This window comes from Dermacentor silvarum, chromosome 4, assembly GCF_013339745.2.
Source record: "Dermacentor silvarum isolate Dsil-2018 chromosome 4, BIME_Dsil_1.4, whole genome shotgun sequence".
NCBI lineage: Eukaryota > Metazoa > Arthropoda > Arachnida > Ixodida > Ixodidae > Dermacentor > Dermacentor silvarum.
Window position 1 is genome coordinate 30,874,000 of NC_051157.2, and position 11,414 is coordinate 30,885,413.

General features: G+C 47.7%; 1 protein-coding gene across 2 annotated transcripts in view; it reads right to left on the minus strand.

The window, feature by feature from the left end:
• LOC119449711 (dachshund homolog 2) overlaps positions 1-11,064 on the minus strand; it is a 68,842-nt gene extending 57,778 nt beyond the window's left edge. For both annotated transcript variants that reach the window (XM_037712950.2, XM_049665405.1), the window contains exon 1: positions 10,435-11,064. In XM_037712950.2, coding sequence (XP_037568878.1) covers positions 10,435-11,015 — 581 coding nt within the window. In that variant the 5' untranslated portion in view covers positions 11,016-11,064. The remainder of the gene's footprint in view (positions 1-10,434) is intronic.
• Positions 11,065-11,414: the final 350 nt, after the last annotated feature.

Here is an 11,414-nt window from a genome sequence, read left to right on the forward strand (position 1 = left end):
TGTGTGTATGCGTCTGTGGGAACAGACTTACTAAAATGGCGAAATTCTGTCACCCCAGTTGCATGACTTGAAAAAAAGAAAAAAAAAGCGGACATTACTCGCAGGACAAAGTTTCGCTGAATGCCTATTTAATTATCTTCTTTATAGGACACACTGCCAATTCCAGAATATAGGAGTCGCGGGCAATGACGAATTAAGCCATTTCAGTTTCGCAGAAATCCGGTGCTCAGCACCACGTTTTGAGATTTACTTTCTCAATCTGGGATCAATCATCACGGCTCCCAATACGCGTCCCTTCTTGCGTCCGTGTCACTCCTTTGCGCCTTCTTATGCCCCGAGCAACCTGGTATAATCCAAGAGTTTTCGTCTGAACACCAGAAGCAACTTCAGTGTTTTTCTCGCATAAAACTCTCACGAGCCCATTTTCTCAGTCACGTGCGCACACGCAGCCTATGTGCAACGAAGGGTTTTCTATGACAAGCCAGCAGCGGTATTCGTAAAATACCGAAAAGAAAAGACGAAGAAACAACTGCCTCGTTCCCAAGGTTGGCGTCATGTATGGCCATACGCTGTCGGAGGGACGTCATTGCAAGCCGAACGGATCATGTACTAAAAGCTTAGTGAAATCACGACGAAAAAAAAAAAAAAAGCGACAGACTGCGGTGTTATCGCTGCATGGCCCTATCGTGCCGTTCTTTATGTACGGACGTGTCGCGCAGGCGTCTTTTCTTCGTACGACGTTATAGCGCGCTCCACCGGCGGGCGGCGCGCGTTGCCGAGTCTGCCGGACCATTTTAACGGAGTGGATGCAAGAGTGCGCTTCATTCAAAACCAAGACGGGCGACTCCACTAAAGGTGACAGGAACCGAAGGAGAACAGAATCAAGCAGCATGAAAAGAAGGAAAGAAAGAAAGATAGTGAGTGAAGGAGAAAGTGTGTGTGTGATAGCGCGAGCTAGATGCCAGATTGCGGCGAAACAAAAGCGCGCGTCAAGTCCTATATAGGGTGGCAGGGGAGGGGGACCACGACGCGCGCGCGCGTTATGCACTCCACCGAGCAGGCGTGGTGCCCGGTATATGGGAGGGGTTGATAGTGCCAGTCGGTTCCTCTGTATACCCGGCTGCTGCTGCGGTGCGACCGCGAAAGGCTCGGCTCGCACGACGTCGTCGTCTTCGCTGGGGCGATCACTCGGCTTGCGAGGAGAAGAAATGCGCAAGGCCCGAGTCGCCCATTGTGTTCCCCACCGCCGACCGGCCGGAAAGACGTCTTCGCTCTCGACACCGTTCCTTTCTTTCTTTCTTTCTTTCTTTCTTTCTTTCTTTCTTTCTTTCTTTCTTTCTTTCTTTCTTTCTTTCTCTCGGCGCTGGCGTTGTATATCCGTACCGCGCCAACCATTGTGTACTTTCTTCGACACCGTGTGGTGAGGAGAAGGCAACAACAACGCGACGACCGCCGAGCCGGCCGCTGGATATCGTGCGTGCTGGCGGCATGCCGCATGGTCGAGCGGTTCGGACGCGTGTATATACGCTCGGCGTATGCGCGTACACGCTCACACGCATGCGCGCCATGTACGCTTTGCGACAAAAGAGCCGCGCGTCGTCGGGACAGGGAGTTTATTGGACGTCCACTCGGGTTCGCTGCGCGACGGCGCCGACAACTCGGCGACGACGGCGCGGTGTCAATGCATGACGCGGCCCAGCATGCGTGCGTGCGCGCGCGGGGTTTGGTCGTTCGGTTCATTCATGTCTTGTTGTAAGCCGGCGGCTGCAACATGCGCGTGAGAATGAAAGGCGCGCGAGGTAATGATGCCGGGGTATAAACCCCCCAGGTCCTAACCCCTCCCTCCCCCCCCCCCTTTTTTTTTTTTTTTTTGCTCCCGTCGGTTTGAGAAAGACGGCATGAAAAAGAAGGACGCGAATGTTATAGAAAAGAAAGGGAGACTCAAACTGAGACAGGGCAGGCAGCCAGAGTCCCATACACGAGCACTTACAACTCGAGTGCATTAATGCGCTCCGTTGAACATGGGACAGCTGAATTCGGCCGGCTCAAAAATGTCCCCCGAGTGGAGAAAAAGCGGCCTGTATGTAATATATACTCCCGGTGAAGTGAGGTGGACTCTCCTTTTAAGACTAACTACTATAGATGTGGACGCGTATATGCGGGTTGCTCAAAAGAACGTCGTTTCGAAACGTGGAGCTTTCAAAAGCGAGAGAACCTTTTATGTGCCGTAGCGTTACGTGTCGTCAAATTTCTCAAGAAAATGTAGAAAATATGTAAGCAAAATTGACAGGAACGGAAATGTTGCGGTCGAAGGCGTGAGAGCTGTCGAGTGCAACGCAAGAAGCGAACGTCACAGAGTTATCATTAAGAAGCCTATCTGAACGCTGAGTTCCCTTAGAAACGGATAAGAATCAGAGAATGGAAGATTCGGACATTTTTTCTACTTTCATGTGTTATGCGACATTCGCACCGGCCACTGACAGAGGTGGCGCGTCTGACGGCGACTGGCGAACACGGAGCTAATCACGGGACCCTGGGCTCACACTGGCGAGCGCGACCTGGCCTTAGCCGCACCGAAATGTCTCACGACTGGTGCCGCTCACATCTGCTCGCGCCATGCACCGTCAATATACGTAAAATAATCATCAACGTATTCCGACGTCTTACTCCTGCGCCGCTGAAGGATTCAGCAGCTTTGCGACTCCAGTTGCGGAGCTGAAAATCGATCAGCGAGCGACTTCACGAAATCGGCCGCTTTGCGATCAAAGAGACCATTTGCGAGCGACTTGGTCGCGTGACTAGCCGGTGTGAATGCCGACTCTGTGCTCGAACGAAAACTTCAGCCACGTACCGCTCTTCTAATGTGTAACTCTACGAAGAACAGTAGGCTTAAGGATATACAGACGAGTACGGCTATAGGAGTGTGTTGAAAAGACATGATATACAACAGCAGCCTCAGCTCCCTATCTCTCTATTCGGTTGCGCTTGAGGATCATTCATTACGTCAACGGCGCCCGCGCGCTAACAAGATTAAATTGGGTCACACATCCCCGCCGCGCGTGGTCTCGTATAGGCCGTTCACGGTTATATCATTGAGCCCTGATCTGCTGCTCGTGTATGCAGCCTCGTATACAACAAAGCATCATTGTTCTTTCCAAACCAGAGGCTTTTTTACCGTGCGCGAGAAACAAAACGTATTGTTTTCCCACCGTCATATACGATGCGTGCGCAAAGGAATGTTTTGCAACAAGTGGTGTTTTTTGTGTGGTTTCGATTGCCTCTACGCACGATTTCCTCGCCCGGTGTTTGTCGGATGTCCAGCACGTTGCTCGCACGAGCTGTATCGCGGCGATCAGTTTTTCATTCACGCCCGCCGAAGCAACCGAAAGAGCCGGCTAAAGGAACAATGCAACTCAACGCTTCGAAACCGGCGACGAAAGAAAAAAAAAAAAAAAAAGAAGAACATCAGAAGAAGGCTCCTAGCTTTTTCTGCCAACATGCATACAGCTAATCTTCACCGTTGTGTTCCAAGACACGGGGTGTCCATAAATTAGAGCATCCGCGTAGGCAAGAACTAGAGGCATGAAGCTTGAGTGACGTGAGAGAAGGGATGCGGCAAGCAACCTGTCAAAGGCTTTTTTTTTTTCTTAAAGACGGTGGCGGTTTGTGGGCTGAGATGAGTGACGTTTCGGCTCGGTCGGAGGCGTTCTTCGCGCGGATGGGGAGCGTTTCTTCCCGTGTTACGTACTGCGCGTACACACGAACACCCGGAGCTCAGGGATGATTACGCTTTGGTGTATATGCACGGGCTACTTGTATAGGTGCCAACCGATGGCTTTCTCACCGCGCGCTGCACTTTAGTAATGCTATGTTCTAAAGTAGATAGCATGCGAAAATTGTGGCCGGAATATGTTCAACGCAACGTCAGTATGAAACATACATGCGTATATCATGCTAATCGCAAAAGTAACAGGTCGTAGCAACATTTTGAGTTGACGGGAATAACAACAGGTGTACAAAAGTGTTTTGAGCTAGTCTGAATCCCCGTCATATAATACATGGCTTTGCCCGAGCCGCTCGCGCTGTTAAGCGATGATAATAAATTTGAAGCGGTTAAACGTTTTTGCGTCGGTTTTTCAAATCATCGAACAGCAGCTGGACGTTTATACCTGTGCTAAACCGGCCATGCATCTGCCATGCTGGTCATATATATCGTGGATGTCCGCATTTTCATCACGCCCGTTTGTGACACCGTCTTTAGACGGCTGAATTTTACGAGACTGTCAAGGTTAATTAAGAAACGTCTGGCACTTGTCAGATAGCTGTTGATGTGGTAATGCAAAAAGAAGAAACCACGTACTCAAAATTAAATCAGATAATTGAGCGGACACCTAAGTACTCCCCACAAAGTCTACGTAATAGGACACATGAACAGGTGATAAAAAATGATCAGAATCAGCTAAAATCGGCGTCTACATGCGTGTAATTGTCGCATTATAGACACAAAAAAGAAACACACATTTGGTTAACACGAGAGCGCACTCTCATTACTAGTAGCTATATTGGCGGAATTTCGTTCTGTATGCATGCTACAATGTAGTGTTCACTGACCGAGTCACCAAAAATGTAAAGGCGCAGGAAAATCAATTCATTCGAGATTAAAAGCACGCACGCAGAAGCTGCGCGGTTGACGAACATTGTCAAGATACATCGAGGTTATTCTAGTGTGGCGCTATACAGAAGCGCAACGATTCAAATGTTCGCCAGAGGTGGCGTATGTTACGTTATAGCATTCTGTTATGAAATTGGTGGGAGGGCGACGCATGCATGAAAAGAAAGGAAAAAAAAGAAAGAATGAAAGAAAGAAGAAAGAAAGAAAGAAAGAACGTGACTGTTGAAAAGTATAATTAGAGCGGATTCATTCAACGCAACGTACTTTTAAGCAGACCGGCACTGCTCATATTATAAAGGAACGACTAAGGAACACGTGTTAGTTAGGATCCAGGAAGAATATATACAAGATATAAGTAGACACGGAGCGGCGTGTTGCCGAAGCTTGTTTTTAACGTTACCTTAAATACGAAGAAATTAGCACGCTACTGCTAAGAGCCTTGGATCGTAATTGTTTCTTTAAATTACAACAACCTTGATTCGCCATTATTCTTCGCGCGACCTCGCAAGTACTGGCAAATGCTTACCGTTAATTTAAACATTCTTGGCCCTATTTGATTTTAGTAGTATTATGCGGAAGAAGAAAGCAATACAGCAAATAAAAAAAGTTTATATAGAATATATAGAATTGAGGTGCATGCCTCGACTTAATTTTTCTTTTATCCGAATAGTCTGCCTCGCTTAGGGATAACATATATTTTCTTCATTACTTGCGTAGCTGCGCTATATATGCGCAGAGCCTCATCGTGAGATTTTTGCATACATGTGATTCCTGTTCATATAATATAGAATCTTCCTTCATGTCGTCCACTTGCCTCTATATAACTTTTCTATACTTCTGCACGCGAGCTATTATATAGCCTTGGGCTGTAGTTCCAATCAACGTGTTTCAAGTTCTGTATGTGAGCAGAAGAAATGGTAACAGCCAATCAGACAATTCAAATATTCCTCTCTGATTCAATTGTGGCTTCGCATTGCAATGAAGAAAAAAGAAAAAAAAAAAAGACGCTTTTATGTAGCACGCTTTGGGTGCCCTTTAAACAACTTAATCCGGAGCTCTCCAGTCCGGCGTCTGCGATAGCCTAGCCCGAGTGATGCATCGGGACGACGTCAAACCTCCGGAAAACAATATCCGAGTCATCTGTGTTATATTGGCCCCATCACAAATTCTGACAGAAAGTTGGTGAGAAAACCAGGCAAAAAAAGACGCTTATGCGTTACAGGGACACCGAATAGCCACATTAAATAACGCTCCATTAACAAATGAAACTTTTGCAATAGCAAAACGGCCGCTCTTGCCACAAGAAAAGGCCTGGGGAGCCCCTCAAGGCTTAAAGGCGCAAGAACAATTACCGCACCAAGACGCCGTGACGTCATGCATTTTGGCAGCTTAATCATGATCGGTTCTGTATTAGCTGATTGTTTATTGGTAAATTGGGATCAATTGCGTTCTAAAGTAATCGAAGACTTAAGCTTCGAGAAACTCTCGAAGTTAGAAACCGGCCTGAATACGTGTAATGATTTCCAAACCCGTGACGTCGCACTGAAGTAGCAACGCCAACGTCTCCGCACGAAAGAGAGAGGGAGAGATGAGGGAAGTCTTCGTTTTCCCTGCTATTAATCAAACTTTTACTGTTAAATAAAAATTTTGAAAGACTAATTTACGAATGTAAACTAGGAAGAGGAGGAAGAGAGGGAAAGACAGGGAGGTCCGCCGTATAAAGGGAATTAAAAATAATAGACGACGACACGAGCAAGAAAAAAAAAAAGAAAAAAAAACTGCACAAGAGTGCGATGTAGCGCGCGACACTCCTCGAAGTCTGTCACTCACTAGTATTGCCCTTTAGTTTCTTTTAAATTGCGATGATTTAGGAATCGTCACGATTTACCCGTTCACGTGATAACTCGGAAATTCACCCTTAGACTGAAGGACCATCAGCACGACGCGAAGAGCAACGAGCATTATACGACCGAGGGCCCGTACTCACAAAAATAGTTCTTATGCTAGAAATGTTCGCAGGAGCAGATTTCAGCCAATCACGGTGATGGACATATTACAAGCGAAAGCGGCCGGTAAATGGGAAAAAGCATGCACTTGCGGAAGAAAAGCTTTGTAAATTTGACCCGAGATCGCTAGACACGTATATATCTTAGAAACCAAAGACCATATTCAGAAAACTTTTCGTTCGTACGTATTCTTTGCTATTGACCGGCAGCTTTCGCTAACAATATGTCCAGAGCCAATATTGGCTGCTATTTTCTCTTGCGAACAATTATAGCGCAATAGCTTTCTTGTGAATACGGGCCCGGGGCCCATATTCACAGAACCTTCTTAGTCTAGAATTGTTTATAAAATCAGCCGCTAGCCAATTGTGACGTTGAACGTTTCATTAGTGAAGGCGGTCTGCCAATAGCAAACTGCAGTTACGAACGAAATGTTTTGTGGATTCGGCCCCAGAGCCGAGATAATCGGACAATTGTCGCCAAGGCAAAGAACTCAAGGGCGTCACTTCTGCTGGAATCGCTTCTAATCCTGTCATCAACAGGTGAGCGGATTAGAATTCTATGACCCGAAGGAATGGACGACATATGCTCGTGGTCTCTCACGCTCACTATACGTACGACAACGTTTGTCACAAAGCATACAAAAGCAGCGTCTTCTCTTAGAACTCGTCTGAACAAGGAACCAGCGAGTATTCAGAAGCGTCGTCGTTATTTGGCGACTTGATCAGTCATCGCTATATTGCATTCATTACTTCGTTTAGATATTGCTGACGATGAGCGCGATTCTCATTAGTGCGGTAGTGCGAGATGTTTCTCCAACTTCGACGTTGCTGCCGGAATTAAAGGTTAATTTATGGCGACATATATTCGCCTATTCCCGTTGCTCCACCGAGTCCGCTTTGTCGTATCGTCGATTAACTAATAAATGCACACGAATGTGTGGACAAACTTGCTCTTGATCGCATAAAGATGCTATTCGCAGAAACTGTTAACGCTGCTATAGGTCATTATGATATAACGCCGTATACTACAGAAGCACGTGGGGGAATTTGAAACTATTTTTTGTTTCTCATGCTCGTCGCGCGTTTCACCCTCATGAATCGGCTCTCTAATATGCAAAAAAAAAAAAAAAGCTTAACTGTATCGAATTTTGCTGGTCGCCTTCGCACGAGCGAAGTTGAATGCAAGCTTTCTTTTGGTACACGATATATTACGCCATACTTCTTTTTTTTCCCCATTAGCGCTACGATATGCGTGCCACTCATGAGCTATATATATGTAACGCTCTACCAATGTACAAAACTCTTGATTTATTTTTACCTCACGCTTCGCGATTTCTTTTTACCGTACATTTCACGCTCCATCTTACGGAGCGTGAAATGAATAAAAGCTTTCATAATAGCGTATACGCAGAAAATACGCAAACATTAAACGTCGCAGTGGGATTCCACAGGTTATTTTGGTGTTATGAGATATCTCGATAGCGTCTCACGACTTCAACGTTAGTTTTTGACGTTGTCGCTCCGATAATTCACGAAGGCGGAAGAAAGATACAGTGATGATTACGGAAGTAAATTCCTGCGGAGGCAGAGGCATTAACGACCTTGTGAGACTGTAATGGCTGGTAAGATTGGGTGAACACAGTTACCTGAAGCTAATGGATGCTATTCGCCTGAAAGGCAAAAATAACATTGATAGGTCCGTTAGCCAATATAAGCCGGCTTCTCCGAGTTGATGATGTGCAGCAGAAAAAGAAAGCAAAAAGAAAAAGAGGGTTATCGAGATCTTGATTGCTTTCCTGCCTTCGAAGGTGTTAAGGGAGAGGGTGAAAATATAGCCGTTGTTGGGTAAAAGAAAGCAAGAATAGTTTGCAATCGTGTTCCAGCGTTACCTCACTGGTGTTTAATGAAGTTTGTCACGAGCACGAGTCCTGGTGCTTAATGTATAGGCAAAGCAGACGGCGGCATGATTTTGCTGTTTATCACTTTTGCAGATAAATGTAGCACCGTGAAATTTATGGAATGTGCGAACTACGCATGGCCGGGGGGGGGGGGGGGGGGGGCAAAGAAGGCGGCCGGTTTGTTCGTTATTGCTTATAAAGTGACTGTCCTGAGATCATTCCAAAAGACGAAGCTCTATATTAGCGGAGTCTGCACGGACGTTCTCATAAGTTCCTCCAGTTCCCACTCGTGTAATCGTTAGTTATACGTCAAAATATAAGACAAGATATGAGAGACAACCTCAAACCGAATGAGTGTTTACGTATGACAAAAAGCTGCTTTTCGCGGCGTGGGTAGCTTTACTACACACAGGCATGTCACATTACAACTACAGGCACGCAAGGCAAAATATAGTTAGAAAGTAAAACGCGCGCACACACATAAAAAAAGAATGTCATATTGTATGCGGTATGGTTCACTTTTAATGAGAACATCAAACTAGTAATCGGGACTGATTGCAGCTGAGCTTTGAAACGAAAGCCTCGGCAATAATTTCTGACCAATATAGCTTTATCTAACACGTCTTATCAAGCACTTTTTCCAATGAGGTTGACGATATGCTGAAGATATATGTTGGATTGAACAATAATTAGGTTAATAATAATACGGCTATGTTTGAGCGAATATGCATTCGATGTCGTACTTACGTAGAATCGAATAGAGAGGTCGCTTATATGTTTCAATACACGCAATGCTACTTCGTAAGGGCATGGTGACGTATTTTCTTTTTGCTTTGTAACGGAACAGGCTGACGAAGTATTCAACGTTACAGTGTCTAATTCACTGAAAAGCGAGAAACTGTATCTCCTCTATGGAAGTGTTCGCGCTATTACTGTGAATTACATTCTTCGATACTTTGTAACAAAAGTTATCCGAATGTCGGCCAGCCGAGGTAACTCATAAAAAAAAATAAAAAAAAAAGAACGTAGCACCTCGACTGATAGGATTCAGAGAAGAAACAGCGCTGAGGGGCAGATGATAATCTGCGAATGCTAATGAGGACAAATTTCGAAACGTAACAGCGGTCGCCGCGCCGTAGTTACTTTTGCCAGTTTACTCGTATGTATAGACCTTGACCCCAAACTAACACTATGCGCGAAACATGCATTATACATTATTTGAGAAACGTTGTGGAGAGGAAAGTTAACCAGGAACTTAGCTTTGCTTTTTGTTGTTGTCAGGGCGTACACTGGAAATATGCCCACTAAACGACTTTTTCCATTCCGTTAACTTCAATAAGTTGCAAGTTTCATGCTCGGCTCCTCTCTCGACTCGAGTGCCCTGCATTCTGCCAACGTTTTCTCTCGAGGACAAACGATCACAAAAATATACGGACAAGACGCGGGAACTCCAGAGAACACTTTCAGTCTGGTCTAGATGAATGGTACAAGAGCACACAAATAGGTATTACGCAAAAGAAAGCGCGTGTAAGAAAGAAATCAGGATGCGATGCTCTACTTCACCACAACCATGCTGGAAAGGATAAATGTAACCAAAAAAAAAAAAAAAAAGAAGAAGAAGAAGGAGGTGCTTGTGTGGATGAGAGACAGATGGCTGAAGGCGCAAATCAATAAAAGTAGGAACGCGACTGCGCTTCGAAGACGTTCGCACGCAGGACACGCACGGACATTCACACGGGATGCACGGAATGAACGCGGGATGAGGAGGGATGGAGCACAGAAAAGGATAAAGGTATAACGCGAGAGATAAGACGGTGGTCTCGACGGCAACCAACCCGAGCAGAACGCAGCGTGCTGACCTGGCAGTGGTGCAGTCCTTGTAGAGCGAGTCGAAGTCCTTGCACGACAGCAGCTTGCACCGGTTCACGCCGGGCTGGATGGCGCCCAGTCCGCGCAGTACGCGCACCTGCTCCACGTTGCACACGATGGGGCTGATGCCCAGCCGCTTGAGCTTGGTGTAAACGGTGTGCAGGCCTCCAACCAGGTGCTTGAGGAACAGCTCGAACGCCTGCGGCAGGCACAGCAGGTACTCGCCGCGGTACGCGAACGCGGCCACCTTCTCGCCGCGGTACTCGATGAGGCGACAGTCGGTCGCGTCCGCGGCCACCGACCGCGACGGGCTCTTGAGTCGCGCCGCCGCCGCCGCGGCCGACGACAGCGGGTCGAGGCCGCCGCGGAAGCCGTTGATCACCGAGCAGAATTGGTCGCAGAGCGCGGCCGCGTTGAACGCCGGCGGCAGGGGCGGCGGCAGGTCCGGACCGCAGGGCGACGAACCCCGGCTGTCGCCCCCCAGGTACGCGGAGCCCGGCGGCGGCGCGGGGTGCCCGCCGCCCAGCGAGAGGTTCTCGGGAAGCAGCGAGGCAGCATCGGTCGATGCCATGCTTCTTCTCGGAGAGGACTCGGCGCAGCACGAAGAGTCCCGCACTCGACTAAGCGGCCCGCGAGTGAATCGTGCGCGCACTCGCACCGGCGGGCTTCGTGCGGAGACCGTGGGGGGTGGGTGGCGCGGGAGAGGGAGAGTTTTCCCACTTTCGGAGAGTGGGAGGGCAGTCCGGAGGGTGGCGCCGCCTGGCGACGTTTCCGAGCGACGCGCGAGCGGTGCCTTGTCGCCTCCTCATTGGAAGCCTGTCGCGACCGCCGCCGGTCGTGGACCTCGTCGTGCGGCTATGCGAAGAACGGGGGAGACTGTTGTTTCAGCGAGGCAGGGCGTATTCGGAGGCGTACGTTCTCCGTCTGCGAATGAGCTGCACACGAGAGTGAAATCGAAGAAGGAATATCA